The sequence below is a fragment of the Penicillium daleae genome (assembly GCF_028827525.1).
Source record: "Penicillium daleae strain IBT 16125 chromosome Unknown utg000008l_segment0_segment0, whole genome shotgun sequence".
Classification (NCBI taxonomy): domain Eukaryota; kingdom Fungi; phylum Ascomycota; class Eurotiomycetes; order Eurotiales; family Aspergillaceae; genus Penicillium; species Penicillium daleae.
Window position 1 is genome coordinate 2,942,712 of NW_026623156.1, and position 25,996 is coordinate 2,968,707.

At 47.4% G+C, this 25,996-nt stretch overlaps 7 protein-coding genes across 7 annotated transcripts; 3 read left to right on the forward strand and 4 right to left on the reverse strand.

The window, feature by feature from the left end:
- Window positions 1-4,676: 4,676 nt before the first annotated feature.
- N7458_009590 (uncharacterized protein) lies at window positions 4,677-5,079 on the forward strand (the record flags this gene model as incomplete). The annotated part of the gene is made up of 3 exons (XM_056912972.1): window positions 4,677-4,903; window positions 4,942-4,968; window positions 5,016-5,079. The coding sequence occupies 3 exons, from the start codon at window positions 4,677-4,679 to the stop codon at window positions 5,077-5,079; spliced, it is 318 nt and encodes a 105-aa protein (XP_056761821.1).
- Window positions 5,080-5,968: 889 nt separating this feature from the next.
- N7458_009591 (S1 family peptidase) lies at window positions 5,969-6,739 on the reverse strand (the record flags this gene model as incomplete). Its single annotated transcript, XM_056912973.1, has 1 exon — window positions 5,969-6,739. The coding sequence occupies one exon, from the start codon at window positions 6,737-6,739 to the stop codon at window positions 5,969-5,971; it is 771 nt and encodes a 256-aa protein (XP_056761822.1).
- Window positions 6,740-14,677: 7,938 nt separating this feature from the next.
- Window positions 14,678-17,573, reverse strand: N7458_009592 (uncharacterized protein; the record flags this gene model as incomplete). Its single annotated transcript, XM_056912974.1, has 5 exons — window positions 14,678-16,167; window positions 16,240-16,595; window positions 16,650-17,080; window positions 17,153-17,339; window positions 17,395-17,573. The coding sequence occupies 5 exons, from the start codon at window positions 17,571-17,573 to the stop codon at window positions 14,678-14,680; spliced, it is 2,643 nt and encodes an 880-aa protein (XP_056761823.1).
- A 739-nt stretch (window positions 17,574-18,312) lies between these two features.
- On the reverse strand, window positions 18,313-19,341 carry N7458_009593 (metallophosphoesterase family protein; the record flags this gene model as incomplete). Its single annotated transcript, XM_056912975.1, has 1 exon — window positions 18,313-19,341. The coding sequence occupies one exon, from the start codon at window positions 19,339-19,341 to the stop codon at window positions 18,313-18,315; it is 1,029 nt and encodes a 342-aa protein (XP_056761824.1).
- Window positions 19,342-20,508: 1,167 nt separating this feature from the next.
- N7458_009594 (uncharacterized protein) lies at window positions 20,509-22,140 on the forward strand (the record flags this gene model as incomplete). The annotated part of the gene is made up of 2 exons (XM_056912976.1): window positions 20,509-21,647; window positions 21,705-22,140. 2 exons carry the CDS (start codon window positions 20,509-20,511, stop codon window positions 22,138-22,140), a joined length of 1,575 nt encoding a protein of 524 aa, XP_056761825.1.
- A 292-nt stretch (window positions 22,141-22,432) lies between these two features.
- N7458_009595 (uncharacterized protein) lies at window positions 22,433-23,287 on the reverse strand (the record flags this gene model as incomplete). Its single annotated transcript, XM_056912977.1, has 2 exons — window positions 22,433-22,934; window positions 23,004-23,287. The coding sequence occupies 2 exons, from the start codon at window positions 23,285-23,287 to the stop codon at window positions 22,433-22,435; spliced, it is 786 nt and encodes a 261-aa protein (XP_056761826.1).
- A 930-nt stretch (window positions 23,288-24,217) lies between these two features.
- Window positions 24,218-25,576, forward strand: N7458_009596 (uncharacterized protein; the record flags this gene model as incomplete). The annotated part of the gene is made up of 1 exon (XM_056912978.1): window positions 24,218-25,576. The coding sequence occupies one exon, from the start codon at window positions 24,218-24,220 to the stop codon at window positions 25,574-25,576; it is 1,359 nt and encodes a 452-aa protein (XP_056761827.1).
- Window positions 25,577-25,996: the final 420 nt, after the last annotated feature.

Sequence of the window (25,996 nt, forward strand, 5' to 3'; positions counted from 1 at the left end):
GTTTGTAATATTGGGACCTGTGATTTACTAGATGTGGTTAGTTTTGCCGTTCCCGGCCTAGCGCCCTAATACACCGTCTTGTCACCTCTCCCCTCCGTCGCCTCGACATAAAAGACCGACCTCGCTCTTTCGACCTTTTTTCTCCTTCTTCCCCTCCCTTCAACTCCTCTACCTTGCACTCATCGCCGCCCCTTTCTTTCACTCTGGCCCCCACCAACCACTGCGCCGTGGCTTTCAGCCCGACGCACTGCCCCCTTTCATTTTACCGGAGATGCCGCTCGATCCGACGCCCAGCTCGTTCTGGCTCCTTGAGCTGGAATGGCATTCGCACAGGAGCAGAACCACTGGGATGATCCAGCCCGCAGCCGCACCATGTGATTTCGTATCAATACTCTTACTCCTCCCCTAAGCGAGTGATTGTGCATCATACTGCGAAGCTATCTAGGTTTCCCTCTGCGTGTGCGCCTTGCTCGTCTCTGATTCCGCCAGCCTTCTTCACGTCTGCAAAGTGCTGGCATACCCTTGAGGCCGCATGCCCCGCTCTGTCCGCCCCATCTGAGGTTACACTGCACCGCCCCGGGATCACGGAATTGCTCTCGGTTGCCTGACCACGAATGCCTTCGCGCCGAGGTTGTCGTCATCCTCGGTCTCTCCGGTTCATCTACACCCAGTCGATGAATATTCGAAAGCACAGCCCGGTGATATGGGCCAATAGCAAAAATACCGCACACGCCCCTGACCTTGGTCGATGCTGCGTCATGCGGCTAATTCTAGACTGCGACTGCGAAAACTATACTATGATCATACTGTGACCTCGCTAATGGAGAAACGGCCAAGGACAGGCTAATGAGTTGTATGGGCATGCATCGCAAAGGTGTTAGTGAGGCGTGGGGGGAATTGTCGCCAGTGAACCATAGCCCGTGGTTGTGGGCTATGAAACTGGCATGGTCTCGCGTCCATGGATGTAATCGCCTAGATATTGCAGGATCTGGTCGAGATAGTCTGCACTTGGAACACAATCGCCCGTGTATAGCGGGGCTTCAACTCTGCCTTGGGGCGTATCTGTATCGTTTCGGAACCGAGGAAGACCGGATACATGAACACCAGACTGTCTCAGCCGCTATTCGTGTTAGCTAGTTGGTGATTGATAACGAGAGTTGACGAGGAGATAACAGTAACACTCCGTCATTTCACGATGATCGCAAGACTTCACGGCGCCTATATCGAAACTCGGGAACGATCTCTGAACCTGACCTGAAGGTATCCCCGGGCGACCGCGTTAGAACGCGTGCCAGCATCCTATTTTTTCGACCTACTCAGATATTCCTGCCGTCGTTCGCATTCCGGAGCTTTCACAGCCACTTTCGCCGCGTGCGCATCGTCGCCGAAACCCCGTTGCCTTCATGATCGATTGGCAGAGAGGTTGAGATGGACGGATAAGAAAACAGGGCTGTACCCCTGCAGTAGGAGGGATACTGACTCGAGAAGATGAGGAAGCCTTTGTCTACCTGTTGGTGCGCCCTGCCGTTTCGTCTTCGGCCCTGTGCCATGGAACGACTGGCAAACAGAGCTCAATCGACCTGGTGGTGACAACTGGGTGCAGACGATGCGCAGACAGGTCGTTCCCTAGAAATAGCAACAGCACTTTGCGGTGTGGCTATTGGATCAAGTGGATGAGCGGGCGACTCATTCGTGCAGTAGTACCGTACACGGTGCATCAGTCTCAGAATCGATTGGCAGGCAGGTCTCGTCTGGATGCCATCGTGCCGGAGCAGCTTGAGGCACCTCTAAGCGAGTCCATCTTAGCTTAGAAGTTGAACAAGGCGTGATCGGTCTGACGAGAGGTATAAAGCCATCTATCTCGCACGCCGTCTTCGTGAAAAAAATCCAATTTGGTCATTTTATCTCAACCAAGTGCTCAGTTTTCCCTACGTCATCCAAACGTAGTTGTTTCCATCTTCTACTAGTTCAATTCACTATGACCTCTTGTGCAGAAAAAGCACACGGGACCTTGTGTAAGGGATCTTCTACAAGCATAATTGATTTCACTAACTTGATATTGTGAAGCTTCAATCCCTACTGGGTTATGTGAATAGCCTGAAGTGGTCGTACGCGATTCCATCGTTTCCCCCGAGTTAGGCACGCAGGCCAATCCTATTGTCATTAGCGATGATCTTGCTCCATTGGGCTCGGCTTCTAATCCCATCGTGATCTATGTTGGCGAGGGTTCGTGCCGTAATAGGACAGACTAGTTTGGTTCTGATGCCGATACTGAGATCATGACTATACCGGAATTCTGGGAGACGTTGATCGGTGGAGACTTTACCGTCCCTGTAGACGAAGGTAAAGCTATTGTCTATACGCCAATCAGATCGCCAGTCCGTGAGGATATAGAAGACCTTCAATTATCCGAGTAATCATCCCCGGACTGTTTTCTCTTGGATAATAAAGCACTGAAAGTGACCGAGAGTTCGTTCTACCGGCTGCAGAATTATTCTAGTCTTAAGGCTCTAAGCAGCGAGAATACCGGAAATAGCTATAAAGGTACGCTTAGCGGATAACTATTTTCGATGTTATACTAACAATTTCTAGAAAGCGAGCCAAGTATAGAGAAAGGAAAGGTTTTTGAGGCCAAGGAAGCTCGTAGTGCGCCCGAAATCTCTTCGATAACCCGTGACGCCGTTCTACAAGAAACGATAGACTAAACCGATACTTCCCTTAGAAATAACCTATTATATGACTCCTATAATATACGATTAACGAAACGCAGATTATCGTATAGCGGAGGCGTCTCTTCTAAGCTTAGACGATTAGCGCGATTGACTAAAAGAGCTAGAACTTGATAGTGATGGTTCCTTTTATCGTGTATTTATTCTTTCTAAATCATTAAGTATCTTCCTATTCTTAATAACCGCTTCTTCCGCCGTCCCTCTATCGTCTATAGAGTAAAATATTTTCTATATTAATTGATAATCGCTAACCATGCAAACTAGACACTATTTTATGCTAAAATCTAGACGTCTAATAAGTCGGTAACACAATTTGCAAATTGCTAAACGGACCTACGGGTGTCCAAGCTTGAAGGTCAAAACTAAGCGTTATAAACTTGCATTATAGAGGACCTTAGACAATCAATTGGATAGTTCTAGTCTCTAAATACAGCCCCTAGTGTGAGGTATAAGCTAAACTTATGGAAAGAAGTATCGATCCCGGGAGTAGATCACGTTCTCTCAATCCCGCTTGTGAGCTCTTCAGGATATATACCCAGGATGCATAGCTCCTAGTCATGGATATTTCACAGCCTTATTCTTTTATGCGTTTATATATCCTTATTGTTAAGCGTGTTCGTGCGAAAGTAATATACCCATGTTGTTCTAAGGAGCCTGAAGAAGGCAAGATGAAATGGCCATCTTTCTTAGGCTTGTTATAGCGATTTAGATCTATGTAGTATGTGAGTAACTTACAACAATGGTTTAGTGAAGATATCTACCGTTACAATTTGAGTCTGCAGGTTGGTTTATACGCAGGCAAGTATCGTCAAGCCTAACGAAATAGCAAATAATCCTATAGAGCCAATAGACGCCATCCATAAGGCCCGTTAGTGCCTAGTAGTAGCAGGGCACGGATAGTGCTAAAATGATTTAAATGTACTTGTATCCATACGCTATAGCCTCATGTATATAACCCACGCCCTAATAATTTGGGCATAAATGAAGCTAAGGCCAGCAAAAGCGATAATGATAAATGAAGAAAACAAAATGCTACGCTACTCCTGCATCTTTCAGTTAATAAAGTATATATAACATATAGAGAACAGTTAAAACGCACCGGAAAAGAGACGGAAAGTAATAGAATGGTGACCGCACCCAAGTATAATAAGGCAGATATCATATAGGCTATCCAGTGCTATAGAGTAGAAACACATAGATACTAGCAGACGTTAGTATCGCTCTCCTTCTATTTCATTACCCTTACCTCGTTTAAAATAACCAAAATAAGCATACTGCTTATTTCCAGCTACAGTATCAGCCAAGGCAGATCTGATATATTGTTAGGGAGGAAGCTAAATTGGCCAAAGGGGCAACCTACTGGTCTTTAGGTTTGCTCTTAAAATTGATAGTAGAACGGAGATTATTGGTCCCAGGAAGACGAAAGCACCTATGGCAGCTTGAGCGGCGATGAGTAGTTCATTCTTTAGTCTTTGCCAGCTCATAGCCTTGATCGAAATGAGCCAGAGGGCAAGACTTGATCCGTAGCAAATTGATGCTATCGTCGACGCAGTCAGTTGGAATAACAGCTTGGAATCTATTGGAGTTTTTTACTCAATCAGGGGCGGTACGTGTCCATTTTAAATATATATGAGATGTTCTTTCCAAAATCTGGCTTGAAGGACTCTTCTATAATGTTCGGCACAGAGCAGCTGCCTTGGCAATGCTTCTCTAACTGATCGAGGAGTAGGTCACTAAGTTACGCCCTTCAGCGGGACGGATATTACCTTTTCTTCCCAATAATCCACTTAACCTTATCACAGGGTGTGCTACTAAGCCAAACACATCGCTATGACGCCTGAAGACTAAAAGAATGGCGGCTGTTTTGATCTTGTCTTGCGGTAGAGCCTTTGAAAAAACCGTAGTGGAGGTGGCACAAGCTTAGATGCCTGATGCGAGGATCGACAGATGGAAGAAACGGAGGAAGAAATGGAGGAAGAAATGGAGGAAGAAATGGAGGAAGAAATGGAGGAAGAAATGGAGGAAGAAATGGAGGAAGAAATGGAGGAAGAAATGGAGGAAGAAATGGAGGAAGAAATGGAGGAAGAAATGGAGGAAGAAATGGAGGAAGAAATGGAGGAAGAAATGGAGGAAGAAATGGAGGAGGAAATGGAGGAGGCGGCTTTGTTCCTGATGTACACTTGCCTTGTATAACTATTATCACAACACACAGCGCTAGCTCTACCAGTTCCAAGAACGTGTAAGTCGACTCTAGGAGCTATGTTGCTCCTGGAACCTCTAGTACAGTTCCCAGGGCCAGCAACATGCCCTCCTGGGAGCGAGTGGAGTGTCTGGGATTGGTATTGATTAATGGTGGGTCCCAATAAACATCTGAGGGTTCAAGGTTTCCATGTCTCCTTTTCCTGCGGTCCCCTGAGCCCCCATTTTAAAACGAACAACTGCTACGAGGCACAGAACAGTTGGGATATGCTGACTATTCAGAGCGATCCTAATTTGAGCTTCACTTTCCCACCCGACCCATCTCTAAAGCACGTTGGGGAAAGAGCCAGAGCAATGACGTCACTCAGCCTTATTGGCGGTGATCAGTGGGGCCCAGTGGAGATTCGGGACTCCACTCAGCTTCGTTTCTCAGGTATCGGCAGGAACCGGTATGAGCCACGGATGTTGTTCGCAGTCGCCTGAGGAATCGGACGGATTCCGGTAAAAGCCAGCCCTATGAGCGTTGTTGCTATAATACAAATGGATCTGTCCAAGTCGACACGTTAGCTTAGGACATCGGTGGCAAGCCCTGGCTTGGTGGCGGATCCAGTCGGCTTATGTCAGCTAATCCCGGGCCCCGGCTGGGGTATTTTTCCGAAAATGATATAGCTGCATTTGCCTCTCCTCAAAGAACTGTAGTATATTCATCTTTCGGCTCGTGATTTGCCATCAATTCGTCTTCGGTCGGCTTTCTTGCCCACACACGGCGACTGAGTTTGTTAGCACATAGCACAACCCGAGAAGAGACCAACTAAACCCAGTACATGATTATTAAAACTGGTGACACCCGCTGTCGCACGCTGTGGCCCTGAAACGAAATCAACTGAAGTGCCTGGCTTATATTAGGACCTTGCCTGAAATATCAGAAGATTTGCATTTAACGCAATGCTTTAACTGACGATAATGAGATATGCCCATTACGTTGATACGACTCCAATGACAGAAAAGAAAAGAAACCACCCGTGCAAACCCGTAAAGTTTCAATAACTTGCGAAACTTGTGGTGGCATTGAGTATAAAGCCTAGATACTCACCAACATGAGTGTAAACTTCAATGCCATCTGTCGCGCCGCAACCAGGGCCAGTCCCATAACTGACTAATCCAGCCAAGAGAAGTTCCCCCTCCTTATTAATCACAACGCTGGAGCCATCGTCACCATGACAGGTAGCTGTTCCAGGAGTGAGGTTGTTATCGGTGCAAATCTGTGGCCCCTCGCTACTTTCATAGTCAGGAAGCACAGTACGACAACGGTTTTGAGAGCCAACATCACGCTCTGAATACCGGAGGACATCCGATGTGCTGTCCACAGTATCATCCAATGTTGCACCCCATCCAAGCGCTGTAAGGCGTGTTCGTTCAGGAATATCTCCAGGATAAATTGGGATAGCGCTGATGAAATATGGGGCACCGCCGAAAGCGAGACTTCCACTCTCGAGAAATTGTGTCAAATCAGGAACCTTGAGGACGGCAATGTCATTGGCCAGATCCGACGTCCTATAATCAGGATGAAGGATGACAGATTCAACCTTCAATTGCACTTGATTACTCCGTCTGACATGACCAACGCCCACCAGTATTTCTGACGGATCATATAGAGACCCACTTTCTGTGTCCAATACACAATGGGCCGCAGTGACTACCTCGTTGGAGCCGATGATGGCGCCGCCGCACAGGGACATCATGGCAAGGGAGTCGACCATCACAGATGCGGCAAACGGATATTCATTTTCCTTTGCCGCATTTCCATTCATGATGCGTTTGTTGAGAGGGGAGTCCCTTTGTGATAGTCCGCATGCCTGGTGGCTGAGGAAAGGAACTAACACCGCAACAGCTGCAAAAGAGAGAAGATTCATAGCAGGCGCGGTTAAGAAAAGAGTAGGTGCAGCCAGAATTAGGTAAATAATGAAATAGTTGATAGGTTATGGGGCCTTCACAAGGGCCAAAGGTGGCTTTTAATACAGCTCAACAAGTATCCACTCCTCAAGCGAAGAATTTTCAGCTCCTCTTCATCTCAACAGAAAGCTCTGAGCTACAGCTGCGATATTGCTAAATGAGGTTAGAGCTACCCGACGTAAAGATGATCAGGAACTGAAGCACGGGAAATGAAAATCGAAAATAATTAGTGAGATTACTTGATCTACAGATCTATTGAACGATCGGAACTTAGGATCCACTCACTAAACGCTACCTCGGAGGCCTGTATGATCTTTCCCTATTTGGGATAGCGAAATCTTGAGCTAATATTGTAAGGTCCCTACTCCGAGCACGACCGAGCAATGAGCCCCACTTGTATCTCTTAGGAAAATACCATCGGATTAACCTACATGTGTGATACTGGTCGGATCGGCAATTTCAAACCGCGCGCATTTGTGATCAAACAACAAGCCCTTCATTTCTATTACAAATTCGTCTTCTGTCGCCACGCCTTCCTCAAAATAACGATCGACGTCTAAGCGCTGATTTACTTGAGGTAGGACTTCAACAGAATGTGAGCTTTAAATTCCTGTCGTTTGTGCAATGATTCGTCGTCGTCATTGATATATCTGGGACATACTCGAATGGGAAGCTAGAGACATTGATGGAAGGCTATAGGGATCGTCTGTTTGAAAGTTCAATTTATCTAAACTATTGAACTCTATTAGTTATCGGTAGAAATTAGGTGAATTATTATTCTCTCGAAAAGGAAAATCTTGGCATATTTATGCAATTTAGGTTCTATCCGGTTTGAACCTCATCTGGACCATTTCGAGATCTATCGGTGAGAAAAGCTAATTAGGCCCCACATGTGGGCCTCTTATTAGCTTTATAAAGAGCTTGTTGTGCGGCAACATTGTTGCTCTTAACACTTCCAAAATTTCGTGGCTTTTCGATACTTTGTTTATATCAAATTTAATCACTTTACTTTGACCTGGCACGATGAAGTTGACGATCATCCTCGCGGCTTGCTCTATAGGCCTAGTATTAGGCGGCCCGATCAGAGAACCGGATGCGAACAACCCAGCCCCGAACTGTCATAACCGAGACGACGCGCGGAGAGATGCACGCAATGCGGGATGTGATAATGTCGACCCTAATTCCCACGCTGGAACTTTTTGCAACGTTTTTGGATGCAATTGCGAGTGGGGATGTACCAAAACCGTTGACGGGTTTTTAAAGGCCTGGGAACAAGGTCGATGCCCGGCAGTACTAGGTGTGAGTAGATACCTAGCAAATCACCACGAGACGGAGTATAAGTAAATTCTAACATAAGGCAACTTAGAGCGACGAGTGCTAGAACCAAAATGAGACACTCTATTTAACATAGTCTATTCGGAGATCCTCCGAGTCCCGAGTAGTCTGCTTTGAAATCAAAACGAGGGGCATGCATAAGAAAGATCCAGCTGAATGCAAGAGGGATTCAGCTGATGTGATATCAGAGAGGGACATGCAGTTGGTGTGACACAAGGAAGACCTCTATGCAGCTGTGGACTCACTCCGCCTCACTGCCGATTACTCGGCGATAAGGTGTCGATCCGCCAGAGGGACGCTGTCAGTTGGGAACAGCGTTATGAAAGAAAATGTCGTAACACTAGGCGATCTCCTCCATGGCTCTATTAAGACCTTTCTGGTGCATGCGGCTTGGGATGTAATAGAGGAAACGAAAGGTTGAGATCTTCAGATCTTCAAGATCATCGCAACTGGCCACCTACACCGAATACAGTATGAGATAATACATTAATGGTAGCTTTGTCGGTGCTTTTCCCCTCCTACCCGCCCCGCGGGCAAAGCGAGCTAGAACTCGATTATGACCCACCAAAGAATCAATAGTTCAGCTGTGACTAGGTGTTGTGGTGTCGACTTGCAGGGTAGAAGGCCTGTCAATCAGGTAACAAGTCAAATTGTGACAAGACTGTTTCTTCTGGGCCCCTCAAGAACCCATCACGGAACATTCTATTTATCAACCAGTCTCCCAATGGATCCCTCTGTGTCCCCCATCATATTGCTTTCAAGTCAAATACGAGGACAACTGATCACATGCGGGGATAACGCAAAGGGGAACACATCTTGTGTAACATGAGAGAGGGGGCCACGAGGTTGTGCAGCCACGCACACCTCACCGCTGATCGTCGGGCGGAGGGATACCGATCCATCAGAGCATGTCGGTTGGGAATAACCTCATGAAAGAAAAGACTCTAACACTAGGCCTCTTGCATCATAGCAATCAAGGATCGGCCGTTGATCGGCCGGTTTTGACAACCTCCCAGCCATGTATTGGTCTGATTGGGAGAAGTCTTTTTTTTCCCTTTGCGAAAATCGAAAACCACAACAAACCGCCCAGTGGTGGCATATATAAAAAGGAAGAGTGTATGCCGCCTGACCGCACCCTCACTAGACCCTCCTATACACTTGCAAAGACAAAGCGGTCAATCTATTCTCGTTTGCAGTCAAGATGCAACTAATTTATTTCCTCTCTGCATTCCTCGTCAACACGGTGATGGCGTTGCCGGTCGATGAGCGCCGGTCCGAAGTGTTGACTGAGCGTCAGGTAAAAATAACCCCTGTCTTTTGCAAGGCAAGGAGCTAACGAAATGGCGATCGATAGTTTGTAAGTGATAGCTCCCATCGCTGAAGAATTATAACTATGTGACCAGGGTTAACGGATGGCGATCGATAGGGTGTAAGTGATGGTTCCCCTCGCGAAAGAATAAATAACTTTGACTAGGGCTGACGGATAGCGATCGATAGAGCGTAAGTGATGGTTCCCCCCGCTGAAGAATGATAACCATGTGACCAGGGCTGACGGTTGGCGATCGATAGGAGGTAAGTGATGGTTCCCCCCGCTGAAGAATGATAACCATGTGACTAGGGCTGACGGATAGCGATCGATAGAATGTAAGTGATGGTTCCCCTCGCCGACGAACAATAACTGTGGCTAGGGCTGATAGATAGTGATCGATAGTTTGTAAGTGATGATTCCCCTCACTAAAGAATAATAACCATGTGACTAGGGCTGATGGATAGCGATCGATAGGTTGTAAGTGATGGTTCCCCTCGCTGAAGAATAATAACTGTGACTAGGGCTAACGGATAGCGATTAATAGGATGTAAGTGATGGTTCCACTCGCTGAAGAATAATAACTGTGACTAGGGCTGACGGATGGCGATCGATAGACTGTAAGTGATGATTCCCCTCGCTGAAGAATAATAACTATATGACTAGGGCTGACGGATGGCGATCGATAGGTTGTAAGTGATGGTTCCCCTCGCTGAAGAATGATAACTGTGTAACCAGGGCTAACGGACAGCGATTAATAGGATGTAAGTAACGGTTCCCCTCGCTGAAGAATGATAACCATGTAACTAGGGCTAACGGATGGCGATCGATAGGGTGTAAGTGATTGATCCCCTAGCTAAAGAATAATAATCACGTGACTAGGGCTGATAGATAGCGATCGACAGGTTGTAAGTGATGGATCCCCTGGCTGAAGCATAATAACTATGTGACTAGGGCTGACGGATGGCGATCGACAGACTGTAAGTGGTAGTTCCCCTGGCTGAAGCATGATAACCATATGACTAGGGCTGACGGATGGCGATCGACAGACTGTAAGTGGTAGTTCCCCTTACTGAAGCATGATAACCATGTGACTAGGGCTGACGGATAGCGATCGATAGGGTGTAAGTGATGGCTCCCCTCACTGAAGAATGATAACGATGTGACTACGGCTGACGGATAGCGATCGATAGGTTGTAAGTGATGGTTCCCCTCGCTGAAGAATAGTAACCATGTGACTAGAGCTGATAGATAGCGATCGACAGGTTGTAAGTGATGGTTGACCTCGCTGAAGAATAGTAACCATGTGACTAGGGCTAACGGATGGCGACCGATAGGTTGTAAGTGATGATTCCCCTCGCTGAAGAATGATAACCATGTGACTAGGGCTAACATGGCGATCGATAGGGTGTAAGTGATGGTTCCCCTCGCTGAAGAATGATAACCATGTCACTAGGGCTGAAGGATGGCGATCGATAGGGTGTAAGTGATTGTTCCCTTCGCTGAAGAATGATAACCATGTCACTAGGGCTGAAGGATGGCGATCGATAGGGTGTAAGTGATTGTTCCCTTCGCTGAAGAATGATGACCATGTGACCAGGGCTGACGGATAGCGATCGATAGGTTGTAAGTGATGGCTCCCCTCGCTGAAGAATGATGACCATGTGACCAGGGCTGACGGATAGCGATCGATAGCCTGTAAGTGATGGTTCCTCTCGCTAAAGAATAAATGACTGTGACTAGGGCTGATAGATAGCGATCGATAGGTTGTAAGTGATGGTTCCCCTCGCTGAAGAATGATTACTATATGACCAGGGCTAACGGATGGCGGTTGATAGGTTGTAAGTGATGGTTCCCCTCGCTGAAGAATGATAACGATGTGACCAGGGCTAATGGATGGCGATCGATAGGAAGTAAGTGATGATTCCTCTCACTAAAGAATAATAACCATGTGACTAGGGCTGACGGATAGCGATCGATAGACTGTAAGTGATGATTCCCCTCGCTGACGAATAATAACCATGTGACTAGGGCTGACGGATAGCGATCGATAGTTTGTAAGTGATGGTTGACCTCGTTGAAGAATAATAACGATGTGACCAGGGCTAATGGATGGCGATCGATAGGAAGTAAGTGATGATTCCTCTCACTAAAGAATAATAACTATGTGACTAGGGCTGACGGATAGCGATCGATAGACTGTAAGTGATGATTCCCCTCGCTGACGAATAATAACTATGTGACTAGGGCTGACGGATAGCGATCGATAGGGTGTAAGTGATGGTTCCCCTCGTTGAAGAATAATAACTATGTGACTAGGGCTGACGGATAGCGATCAATAGCCTGTAAGTGATGATTCCCCTCACTAAAGAATAATAACTATGTGACTAGGGCTGATAAGTAGCGATCGACAGGTTGTAAGTGATGGTTGACCTCGCTGAAGAATAATAACTATATAACTAGGGCTGACGGATGGCGATCGATAGAGCGTAAGTGATGGTTCCCCTCGCTGAAGAATAATAACCATGTGACTAGGGCTGACGGATAGCGATCGATAGGATGTAAGTGATGGTTCCACTCGCTGAAGAACAATAACCAGGGCTGACAAATATCGATCAATAGGAAGTAAGTGACGGTTCCCCCCGCTGAAGAATAATAACCATATGACTAGGGCTGACGGTTAGCGATCAATAGGATGTAAGTGATCTTCAAGCACACCTACTGAATGGTTAGCACGGCTAGAGCTTACAATCCACCAGAAAATTGCAAAGTATCTATCGACGCTTCTTTCTGGTCATTCTTGATTGGGATCATCTTAATTGCTATCACCTTTGAACCGAGAGCGTCTTTCCTCGTTCAGCCTTGATGTGGGTTTTCTCCTATAGTTTCAGGTTTCCCTACATTTATCTGCAAATGCAAAGGCCGTATTATCGTTAATCTTTGGAAATCAATTGATATCAGACCGCGAGTCTGAGACAGAGTCCACCGTACTCCCTTGATGTAAGCGAGCACACGAGCGGCAGCCGACAGCAAGTATAGCTGTGCAGACAGAAGAGTGTGGGGAAGGAGTTGTGGAGTGGAGTTGGCCCTGGGTGACGGAGGGGACGAGGGTGACGTTCGTTTGAGTTTCCTTTGTTTTTTGTGCTTACGTAACATACTATTCTCGAACGACCATTCAGGGGGTTTCCCCAGCGGTCCCTACGAAACGGTCGTTCAGTGGGCTGGCAACCACCTTGAAGCTGTCGGCAGGCCTGACAGCACTCCCGCATAGCAGCATATATTAGAGCGAGCTACATCGGGCAAATGAATTCATCATCAACTACAGCAATGATTTTAAAACCAGAGAAAATCCAATTTTGGCCACGCGGTCTCAGAAGTACTGTATGAACTCCCTACTCTAGTTTTTATACTCCTCTGGTTTTAATACCAATGGAATCACGTGTATCACGAAACCATGAGGATTGGTATGAAAACTAGAGTAGTAATAAAACCAGAGAGAATCCAATTTTGGCCAGTCATTTTTTTTTGGCTGCCAGTCAGAGTTCTATTTTTAACCAGCAGCGAGGACGTTGCATGACTAATTATCCGCCCATTTGGTTGAGATACTAACAGGGTTGATTGTCCAGTTAAATGTTATCTTATGTAACACGTTAGAGCCATGTCTAGATGTTCGGATCAACTATATCTCCGTCAGGTTGTCAGGCAGAGGATCAGGCCAATGCAATGCTTTGGTGTACAACTTTCACCACGAATGTTCATCTGTAGACGATCTCATCGTTCGGCTGTTCCGTCGAAGAGACTGGTTGGGGAGCGACGCCTCAAAATAGAACATACGCTGTTGCATAGCAGATAGGTGTACTGGAATGGCTATTCTTTTCTAGTGAGTTCAATTTTGAACGTTCAGAAACCGAAAATTGTCCATTTTTAATTCCCTTCATTGAAATCGATTTTTTGTCAAAGAACCTGGATTGAAAGAATTTACTGTAGTATATTCGAACTACTAGTTATAGTAACGTTAGTTACTCTAAAAGCTAAAAATAAAAACCTGTTTCTAGAGAAATTGCAATCAGATAATCTATAACGGTAGCCTGCCGAACTTCGATAATAACGCCGGGAGGCTCTGGATGTTGAGGCAACCTATCAGAACGCGGTAACATTTTGACCCCATAAATGTGGACGAGGCAGGATTTGAAGAATTCTCTACCTCACTGGGGCATTTCTCAAAGACATTCTTCCTTCCTATACGCCTTGATGAGGCAGCTAAACCCATTGGTGCTACTCGCGTTTCTTGCGTGATGGTCTGTGAAACTGAGTCAAGGAGCCTCAGCCGAGACCTACAAAATCGCCGTAGGTAGCACAGGGCCGTCCCGTCCGCTTTACCAAGTTATTATGCTATTATCTGCATCTAACGTGGCGGTGTTAATTTGGACCAGTGATATGATTGAGATTGGTTCTAACCCCGCACGACGATCTCGTGATTGATAGCCCGCAGATTTCTTGCATGAACGTGCAGGATAAAGTGACGTGGTGATGCATCAACCTATCAAGCTCTATAAAGCTAAGAGCCTAAAAACTTGCATTATGTATAGCATTTTTGGGAGATTTAGGATCATTGAATCTACCTATTCTGTGGCAAGATAAAAAGGTACCTGGTTCTAGGGGAGAGCTATATGGATCGGTTGAGAGATCTCTAGTTCCTTGGAATATTAAAGAGACACATTTTTTTCCAACTGAAATATTCCTTATTTGAACTTGCTCACTAAGAAAAGCCATGGAATCATTGAGTTCTGCTTCTTCGTGCGAAGACCGAACTATCCGCCGACAGGAGAAACACTTGGCCCGTCTCCCGAAGCCGTATACCCAAACAAACGTCTGCGTCACACATCTTACTATATTCACAAGCTTTTTTCATCAGATTGGATTTGCGACGGCCTTGTTTTTGGCGCCTTGCCTTATTTTGCGAGTAAAGTTTAGATCGGCAGGTGGTTGTAGCAGTCATTGGGAGTTAGTGGCCGATTGTATACCCGAGGTGCTAGCCAAGTCTAATGGTAATCTTACCGCGAGAAATAGACGAGAGCGTTCTCTTTAAGTCGTAACGTCGTTCTGGCTTGCATATAAAAACGAAAAAGAAAGAAAAAACCTCCTGAGACCATAATCACCGAGCTCGTAATCGCTTTGACCGACGTGGCATATGTTCGATAGTAGACGCTTTCATTTTGCCTGGTCGCCCTCTCCCCTTCTGCTCCCCGCCAGGCTGCTCCTCTAGGCGCCCACGTTTTCGAGAGGATCGCGTCGCATGCTGTGATGGAAGCTGAGGCCTAGGTTCCAGATTTGCCACCTTTGCTGCTCCCCTCGTCACTCGCCGCGTAGAAGTCTCCGTTAAGTTTGAATCGGTGCTAGACACTGGATCACCAGCAGAGGCGGGGATTTCAGCGCTTGGTGAGCAGGTTGAAGGCTCCATGACTGTCATAGTGTCGGTTTCCATCAGCCGAGGGTCGATATTTGCCATATCAAAATCGAGAGAGGAGGCGGGTGTTTCGGTGCCTTGCCGAGTCTCTGACTCCGTAGACGCGTCTCTGGAAGGAAAATCGCTCGGGCTAAGCAGTGGCACTCTGGGGAGATAACACAGTTTAATCTTGAGATCGTACTTGTGCTTATTGTTGGCGTGGGCCAGAAATTCGGTGATTTTGGCGAACTTAGGGAGGCTGCGACAAGCTTCCCAATTGCAACTGATCCCGTTATGCGCATGAACCAGATGGAAGTCGATAAGATGACGACGAAGAGAGTCCGGTCGCTTGGAAGGAAACCTGTGCGGAGGAGGGTTGGACGCTGAGCGACGAGATTCACTATAGCAAACAATGCAGACGTCTGTTGGGCATTCGAGATGGGTTTCCTCAGGAGATGAGGGTTCGTCTGGCTCATCAAGAGGGCTATCATTCTCATCAAACTTCCAGTTAATACGGTTGCCTCGCCTGCTGGGTTTACAGAGGCCTAGGAGCGCAACCATATCCTTGGTAACCTGGATACGCCGTGCGAGTAGCTTGGCCTCTTCAAATTTCTCTGCGTCGGGCCCGTAAAAATTCTCCACGAGCCGTGCCCGTTCGGAGAAAGTATATTCAGGTGTAGGCAACTCCCAGTCTTCATCGTCAGAACTGTCAGTACCGTCAGATTCTCCGAGAAGTTGTTTGATCTGTTTGTCGACTTCGAGTACAGGTGCGTTACGGAAATAGTCCTTTCTGGCTGCCTCTTGGGTATCGGTGGTCAAAGCTTTGCGAAGTTTGGACAGTTCTTTGTTGACAGCTTGATGTCTTTGATAAAGGTGTGGGAAGGACTTTTGAGCATTCTTAACGGTACCAGCAAGGGCTCGCATCTCTGCCATAAGCTCTCTCTTCTCTCGTCGGAGATGCAAAATCTCTGGGCTTTGGCAGATGGCACGCTTGTGTACATCAGTAAGGCCAGAAGTGGCTAATGGATCTCTTTTCCTAAGCATACTTCCAGCGACTCGTAAAAGGTTCTCCTGGGACGGTCGAAGGAGGACAACATGCTGAAGATCACGGGCGATGAACTGGGATTGGTAGTGCCTTTCAAAAACAGCATCGCCAGACTGTCCAAGTACCCGTTGCCGTTCCTGACTTGTGAAATGCTCTGCGAAGAATGTCAGACACAACTTGAGATAGGAGAGTGCAATCCAAAGCACGAGGCACTTGAGGGACATACTATTCACTTCATTTGCAGCCCAGCCCCGGTAGTTATAGTGTCCAATATCGTCTTCGAATTTGGCATCGCGTCCCAACTCTCGGAGCGCTTGTCGAGATGAGTTATAGGTCATTGGCAATGTCTTGTGTAGCTCGTAGCCGTAAGGAGTGCGCTCAAGGCGGCGAAGAAGGGGGATATCGAGGACCTCTGGCTTCCAGCGTAGGGGAAGAGACCCACTCCGTTTTGGAACTCGCAGCCGCCAGATGAGATCTGGTGTCAGCTTGTTTTCGAATGCACCGTCACGAAAGGCAAATGAGACAATTTGCGCAATGGGACAATATGCCAGTTGGTAATTTCCATGCATGAAAAACTTGGTTCTGGGACAAGATTTTAGCGACACATCGACTTTTCAAAATTCTGGTGAGCCTTACCCATCGGCACCTTCTGGCCGACCTTTGAGATTGCGAAACTCAATAACAGCGCACAGCACATCCCGATTACTTTCACGGTCTTTCAAATAGAAGAGCTCAATATCTCGGTAGCAAACAGAGTCTGGGAGTTCTTTCAAAGACTTGTACTTAGGAAGATCGCTTTGAAACACTGGGCCTTGGTTGCGTTTCTCCGAGGACGACTCTCCTGGCAGGGAGCTATTTTGTGGAAGCAGAACACCAGGACGGGTCCCGGTGATGGCGGACCAGAGTTGAACTGTGGCGAATTGGACGATCATACTTCCGTGTCGGAAAAATCTCGAATGAACCCAGTGATGACGATACGTCACACAGAAGACGTCCACGTCCAATGTGTTCTTTTGTTTCGTCCGTCGGGCAATCTTGCGTTCGGCCGGGAAAGCATTGTCCAGGAACTATTTGCCGTGTTAGCATCCAATCTGTAGATGGCAAAGAAACATCCGTACTCGTCGCATCTGTTCCCGTACCGCATCATTGACACGACGGCGGGCGAACAGACTGAAGTATTGACATAGGCGACGCCAGTATTCATCGTATGACTGGAGAACCTTCGTTCGCGAGGTTCTGAACATCCAGTCAAAGAAGTTCATGTAAATCGTCTGATCCTCCGAGAGTAGATATTCGACGTAGTCTTCTTCCGATTGAATGCAGAACCTGACAGCTTGCGTTATTTTCTAACCGATTCATCATAAACCAGGGCGGTACTCACTTTCGCCAGTAACGCTCAACAACAGCGATGCCTTCCAATGTCTTCGGTTTGAAATTGGGAGGGAGCCATCCTTGACTTCGAAAGTGTTCCAGTCTGGCTCGGGTTTCCTCACAGAGAATGGCATCTGTCCAATACTGATGCTCATCGGGCTGGACAGGAGGTACAGGCGTAGGTGTCATGAGCGCGGCCAGAGTTCAAGAGAAAAAAAAATCAGGATTCAAAGGCTGTAACCTAGGAAATAATCACGCTGTGGTCAACCTGGGGGGTTGGAGAACGAGAAGAGAGATGATGATGGTGGGAAGGCACCGAGAAGAAGGAGAAGAAGCATCTTATAAATCTGCGACCGGGCCAGGCGAAGGGTGGTCTGCTTGCTGCAAAGGGGAGCCATTTTTGGCGTCGTTCTGGTCGTGAGTGGAAACGCGGAGAACTTGTTGAGGTCCAGCATGAGGATCAAGCCAGGATGATGACTAACAGGGCTTGGCGGGTGCAGAATAGTGGTGGTCAAGAATAATGGGGCGGTCGAGCGGCGGCCTGCTGGTGGAAGTTACGGGTGGAAAGGCGGCCGTTTCTGGCGCCAGGGGCTGTCATTTTCGGCGGCGATTTCACAGGTCCTTATATTCTATGTGTAAATCTCATAGAATTTTGGAGTTGATTTTCGTATTTTTCTTTGCCCATCTAGAAAATCCTATGGATGATTTGCTATGATAGTTTGTCAATGTCTATATACAGGGCCGACATCCCCTTGCGCGATGCAAAATACCCTTGATGGTGTGATCCGATTTATTCTGACGGCTTTCTGTAAGTGAAAACTCCATTCAGGGACTAACTCCTAGCAGAATGGTTAGACCTGTCCAGAAGGCTTGAAACCAGAGCTTATGTTACCACTTACCCAGCCATCCCGAAGCGCCCCCGGCAACACTACTTATCCACAGCTGTCTTATCATCTTCTTTAGCCGATGATTTTGGGGCTACGGGCGTATCAGCACAATCAACCGAGATGATTCGATGCTCAATTCCTACGTCGGTAGTCGAAATCACAAGCGCGCTGAGCTGATTCCCATAGAGACATGCTGTATCCAGTCCAATGGTATACTTGCCCAGCTGCAAACGCCGCTTTGCGTCGTGTCCGAAAACCACCGTCGTCCGTGATGTGAGCTGTTCCTGCCATCTGTCCCATTCCACGGCCCAACCCTCTTCTCCAGAGGACTCCTCGGGCGTTAAGCTAGCTTCCCCGCCCGGTTTGCGAGCGAGGCTTCTCATATGTAGCACAGCGTGGGGGTCTTGCTCTTCAAGTGGAATGCCAGGAACAAGACCCGCATGTGCGACAACTATATTGTCGCCAAGTGTGCACGGTATATTATGGGGGAGTTGAATCCGCAAAATCAATGGCAACGCAGAAAGCCATTCAATTTGGCGCGCTGAAAGTTGTGATGCCGTTCTATATGTTGTTGGGCCATGTCGCATGGTAATGTTGGGCGTAGCAGATTCGGTCTTCTCAGAGCCTTCAGTAGGAACAGTGTCCTTGGGCATGTTGTCCGAGGAATGCTCATGTGCATTGAAAGTTTCAATCAAGCCTTTGAACTGGTCCCAGCCACCCTTAGCGGCAATCTCGGCCGCCGCATCAAGGACTGCATTGTCGTGATTGCCTCTTACTGCGCTGGCGCCTAGCCTGATCGCGATATCGACAACGCCAGGACTATCAGGTCCCTTGTTGGTAATGTCACCAGCAAGGATTAGATGATCCCCTTTGCCTTTGTCAAAGCCGACTTTCTCAAGGAGTCCTTCCAGTGACTTTTTCATTCCGTGTACGTCGCCCACAATGACCAAGCGTCGACTCCGGTGGCCATTTTCCAAATGTGAGGAAGAAGATGGTGGGATAAGATTAGTCCGTAAATCGGAAATAAATGTTGTAATTCGAAACACCTTTCCCTGCTTTGAAGTGGACATTGTCATTGGAGAAACCAAAGAGGTATCCTGTGCGGTGGAAGGCATACTAGTACAGTCTGTTTGGGTAGGGAAGGCGCCATATGGATCCATTCTAGGCGCCATTATGTAATCACTCATTTCCGCTTTTTATTGGCTGAAGACTCACAAGAAGACTGATTACGTCATCCTTTGAATGACAAGCGTTTTCTGACCACGCTCAACTTTACTGTGACTATGTTCAACTGTATGCCCAGTCTGTCCGTACAACGGCCTTGATGACCTGGTCAAAATCTTGGCGATTGATTTCGTTATATTCAACCAGCACGTATTGGTCTTAGCTTTATTAGAAGATCTTTGATTATGATTGACGTGTAAGTAGAATTCGATCCTCTTTTAACAGGCATAATTCGAGGTAAATAAGAAGAGCCTGTATTAAGGTCGATAAGAAAGGTTCAAGAGAGTATAAAGCCCAACCCTGGGAGGGAACATAAAGAGAGTATAAAGATAGGTAGTTCATAGAGAAGTGTAAAGGTAAACATAGACTAAATCTGCTACTTTTAAATAAAGAGTTTAATTATACTATGGGCTATTTTTAAACAAAGAAAGGTATTAATAAGAAGATACTAGATTGCTGTTCGTGCGATATAGTATTACAGGCTTGGAGAAGCCCGCGCTTGTATACATGTGAGTAAAATCGCTAGCTCGCTTTAAAACAGTTGGTCGTGGAGCTGTTGGTTTGTTCTTGATAACAAATCGGTTCTTTGTTCTTGACTTGCCCCGGCGTTTCCGAATACGATCCAGACTATCTTTGCGAATTTGGAATATTATTTCCTTGCCCTGAAGCTGATTTTGACTTCTTTCGGACTCTTTAGCCGAGATGGTTACGCTTCTGGACCCACCCCCGGCAAGAATCGCCAGCTTGTTTCGAACAGTGGGCCGACTATAAGTTGTCGAGGCGTTGACTTAGACCCGATCGGGTCTTTGAGTCTCTCGGCGTCTGCTTTTCAGCCTCGACCAAGACAAACCCGGGAACAAGACATGGTGGCGAACCTAATCGATCCGTTCAGGGGAAATTATCAACAAATTCTAGTAAGAGCACATACATATTTAGAGGTCTGTTTGCTTTCTGTCTTAGAATGATGGTTGCCCTGTTCTTCCTACCACTTGTCTCTCGCTTATCTTCACACAATGAAGGCTCCTCGGACCTGGATCTCATTTCTACTCTTGGCCCTGCTGGGCTGCGCGGACGCGTACACATCCGTGGTGACAGTTACCGAGACTGGCCAGAGCACCGTGACTCAGACCAGCACCAGTGTCTTTGCCATTACTACCACCACTAGCATCTGCTCAGTGGCCAGCAGTGCTGTGACCCAGTCCTGCTCAAATGGGGTCTGGTCAGCAGGCTCGAACTACTACTCCGCGAACTGCGGAGGGTTGTCTCTCAGCGGCGCGACAACAATTCGTGCCTATGCAGGCATTCCCTATGCATTGTGCTACCAATTCTGTAGCGAGATTTCCACCTGCGTGGGGGCCAATATATACCATATTGGTGCAGTTACCGATTGCTTTTTGATCAGCGGTACGCCAACTGTCGTGGCAGCTGCTTCAACGATGTCGGTGATCGAAGTCTTGACGACCAATCCTTGTGTGGAAACGATAATTATGACATCTAGCACGACTGAAACTGTGGTATTGACCGTTGACTATACCACCACTTCTATCTCGACAACTATTGTCTCAACCCCGACCCCGACTCCTGCTCAGACTCCAGTGTCATATTCCATACTGCTATCATCGGTGGTATCCAGCGCGGCTCAGTCATCCTCTACTCCAGTAGCTTCTCTGTCCAACTCCATGCCCGTTGCACCTTCTTCCATTCCTTTCAAGTCATCTCCTGCTAGCTCACCTTCGCTATCGATTATTGTATCGCCAAGCGCAGTTCCAAGCATATTCCCTAGTTCTATACCTGTCCCATCTTCATCCATTCCTTTCAAGTCTTCATCGTCGCTCATTGCATCCTCAAGCGCATCCTCAAACCCATCCCCCAGTTCTATTGCCGTTGTGCCTTCTTCCATTTCTCTCAAGCCCTCTCCCGCTAGCTCGCCCTCCTCATCGCTCATTGCCTCCCCAATCTTGTCTTCAATTTCGTCACATGTGTTCTCTTCTTCCACTGCAAGTCTATCTCTGTCTTCCTCATTTCGCGCACCCTCTAAGAGCCTGCAACTGTCACCGGTATCCTCTCCAAGACCAAAATCATCTCCAACCGGTTTCTTGACTCTTCCGGGAACTGTTTCTTCCCAATCTGGATCACAGCCCTTAGAATCCGGGTCTTCATCGTCTACCTAATTTTCCAGTTCTCAATCCCTTAATACTGCAACGACTAGTCTGGACGATACGCCGGCTACGACTGCACCGGAAGGTCCTCCTGCTCGTGTGACATCGAGCGGGGATATCATTACTGAAACTATCTATACCACCGTCGTCTCTACCGTCTACAAGTGCGCCTCTACAGTGAAGGATTGCCCCTTCTCTGAGAGAACTCCCTCACCAGTGACGCAAAAAATGCCCACTGCAACGTCTGTCTACTCGATCAGCACTTCCACTGTCTATGAAACCCGCACTCACACCATCAGTGCGTGCCCACTGTGGAAGAGAAAGTGTCGCCCGTCCGAAATGACCACGTCTATGGCCACTGAGACTAGCGAGGCTTACACGACTACGGTTTGGGTTCCAATAGCAAGCACACTGCCTACTATCACCATTACTGATATAGAGACCAAAACTCGAGATGAGCTGTCTCCTCCTTCAGAGACCACTTGAGTGACAAAGATGGTGACAATCTTGGCCTGCCCCGCTGAGTATGATGCCTGATAGCAATGAAGAGCTACATCAATATATTGTATATCAGAGAAAAATCACTGGGCATAATTTAACATAGACTCTATAGATATAAAGAATAACGGAGGATCTACAAAAATGCCCCGTGCCCCCTTTCTAAGGTTGTACATCTGCAGCTCATAGGATACCACTTCGTTTTCAATAAATTATCTAGACATGAATGTTGCTTGGAACACATTTTCATCAAAACAAAACTCAACTGTGAGTAACAGCCTTATACCTCGCCAGGCCTCAAGTCCTTCCTTGCCTCACTATAAACAGGTGGCTGGTTTGCTTTGATTTCAAGCGCTGCCGACATTCCAAAGCCCACACAGAGAGACACGGCGATGATTTCCTCCAGGACATCCATACATAGGTAGATGGTCGGGTCACCTACCAGGATAGCAAATCGCGAATTATCGGTGAAATCGCTGATGGCCGAGTATATCAAACGAATCAACAGGAAGGGCCATGAAAGAACGATAGCGAGGAACAGCTTTTTCTGGAAGCTGCTCAACCTCGACCGAAGTTGGGAGTATAGCCAGCTCGTAATCGCAATATCCACGACAAATATAGCTAGGAAGACTGCCATGGCTGCCTTAACGATGCTGTTTGCGTGGAAGGTATCCGAGTTATCGTCGGTGATACTGATTCCTGCAATACCGAGGATGAGGCCGACGAAACAGGTGAGGGCCACCAGTGAAAGGAACTTCGGATGCATTCTCTGCTCCGTATCACTATCGAAAAAAAATGTTTAGCTCACATGCATCGATGCCCCAGAAAGTAGGGCACATTGTTTTACTCACATTTGCCGCAAGAGTCCAACATAGATTAGCATCAGAGGTGCAATACCGATAAGCTCGCATACTGCCTCCGCAATGTAGATGTTTTCCGTGGGATGATCAATCGTTATTAATGTACAAATGCTGCCGATGATTCGAATGAGGGAAAGCGAAATAACGAATCGCCACGTCTTGCCTGCAGCCTTCCAGCCAGTTCGCTTCCATGTGATAAGTGCACAAACAAGTAGTACAGGGAAAACGACAAGCTGAAGAATTGCAATGCTATCTCGATATGTCACAGCTCCCATTGTTGCTTTCACCGTGTCGTGATGATTGTTGGAAAGTATGTGATTGGTCGTAGAAGTATGACCCAGGAGGTATACGGCAGAATGGTGTTATATGAAATAGAAATGCCCTTGAAATTTCTGGCAGAAACAGGACCATCGGCCGCCTTTTATGCTGTTAAGAACTCTTGAATGCATCAACTCGTCAAACGCACAAACTTCTTGTCGAAACATTCAAGCTCAAAAGATCGACGATGTCACGAGTGTTGACTGGTCGAGCATCTCAGATACCCAAATGGGACTAGCGTCATATTGCGGATAGTGGGCCGTCTGCACTTGAGAATCATCCACATCAGCAGCTCTCCTTTGATCTATGTTCAGCCCTAGGAGGCTGTGCATGACTATCAGGCTGAACAAATACTTTGCGGAGTGCTTTAGGCTGGTGCCACGAAGCTGTCAACAAAATCTAATCAAGTAATGGTATGTATCAGCGGTCAGTCTTTCAATGGCCCCCAAACCTTCTGGTGCACTGACGTGGCTTGGGGGCAGTTTGGGGGCCAATTGAAGCTGTTGGCCTGTTCGGGCCACATCAGAGCTTGAACTCCCCGCGGCTGAGCTCAAAACAAGCATCTGCCGTGTGGTCACCTCATCCTGAAGATAGGAGCTTGTTGATATTAAGCTACATTCAAGGTTATCCTGCTGCTTGGTTGTCACTTATGAGTTCAAATCGTCTCTTATCAGATTGCTCAACGCATAGCTAGAAGCTATGTCTCCTCACAAGACGATGCGCACAAGAACCTCCAGGAATTGTGGGAATTGCCGGGCAGTCAAGAGACGCGTGTGTCGTCCTATTCCCTTTTCCTATACGAGTCGAGTCTACCGCGTCTATGCTAATCTTCTCCGCTTTCGGCACAGTGCGACCAACAGGTTCCTCATTGTGGACAATGCATTCGCATGCGTGAAACATGCCCCGGATACCGAGATGAGTGGGAGCTTGTCTTCCGCGATCAGACCGACCAGACCATCAAACGCACTAAGGAGAAACGGGCAAGGAGCGCGAATGCAGCCGGGGCCAACGATTCGCCCCCAGCCCGTGGGCTGAGCCCCAGTCCTGACGAGATTGGCATCAACTACTTTATCCGCAATTTTGTCATCGGCAACCAGTCTTCTTCGCGTGGATATCTGAACTATATTCCGTCAGTCTATTTGAATGATGGCGAGCATCCAACGCTAGTGTCTAGCTTGGCAGCCGTGGGCCTTGTGGCGTTGGCTAATTCAACTCAACAGCCTGAACTGGCCAGCCACGCGCGCGCCAAGTACTCGGAGGCAATATGCAATATTAATAGCGCGCTCGCATCGCCTTCCGAATCCGTCAAAGACAGCACTCTGATGTCGGTGATCTCCTTGGGATTATTTGAGCAAGTCTCTGGCTTTGACACATGGCTTCGGCATGTCGAAGGCGCTGCTGCGCTGGTGGTTGCCCGGGGTAAGAAGCAATTCTCTACCCCGGTCACAATCCGGATGTTCATTCAAGCACGCGCCGATTTGGTGATTGCCAGTCTTCATAGCACTAAGCCGATTCCAAAAGATATGCTTGAGCTGCAGGAAGAGGCAGCTAAACACACAGATACTACTACTGCATTCTGGCAACTGGGGGTACTGGGAACCCGGTGCGCCAATCTCCTTTTCGCCCTTAGAGGAAGTATCCGGGGAGGCGCCTGGGCTGAATATCTGGAAGAAGCCACTTCGATTGAACGTGACTTTCAACGCACCGTCGAGAGACTTGCTATAGCGGAACCCTACACAACTACCCAGGAGCCCAGTGGAGACCCAACGATAGTTCTCAATGGGCGGGTTGACCGCTATAAAGATATCTGGTCGATCAGGCTCTGGAACAATTGTCGGAACCTGCAGATGATCCTCTGCGAGATGATCTGTTACCTCCTGAATGGACTTCTTGGCGGAGACCTCCCATCAACTCTCCAAATGAGTATGAATTACAGGCTCCAAGAGACGCTGGAAAGGTTGTCAAAGCTGGGCAATGACTTTCTCGCTACCATTCCCCAGGCTATGGAGTTGTCATCTTTGCCATCTGATCCTCGCCCGTCTCTTGATCTCTCCTTCCGCGGCAATGTCACGGGTGGTTATATGCTGACTTGGGGTCTCTACATGGTAGGGAAGTGCGCGGTCACAACCAAGGAGACTCGAAAATGGATCATCCAACGTCTTCAAAGCATCGGTAGTAATTCTGGCACCGCAGTTGCACTACAACTGGCGGAGGACATTATCAAAATAGACCAATTGTCTGTCTGAGCACTATCTTCTGATGCTCGTGGCCGTTGAATCGATCGAATTGCGTATCTAATAGAAGGATTTATCGAGTGAACAAGGGGTCATCTCATTGCCAGAGCTAGAACTCGGCTTGGGCAAGCGTATGGATGAAGCTGTTTACTTCCTATCTTTCAAGAACTGATTAGCTATATATAGTTAGAACATATTTGGCTGCTTCTTTTCCTATCACATATGTTCTCTATTTCCTCGGACGTTTGGTAGTCTTATTTGCCTGATCATGGTGGCTTGAACACGTTGTGTTAGTTCAAGAGGTTGGCAAAAAGCGCTTTACCATGGTAGTGAGCAGTTCGTATCTGCATGGCTCGGTGAAATGGGGGCCAGTGGCAAACACTTGCCAGCTCATTTATCGGATGCAATAATTAGAGGAGAGGTTTGAAGAGC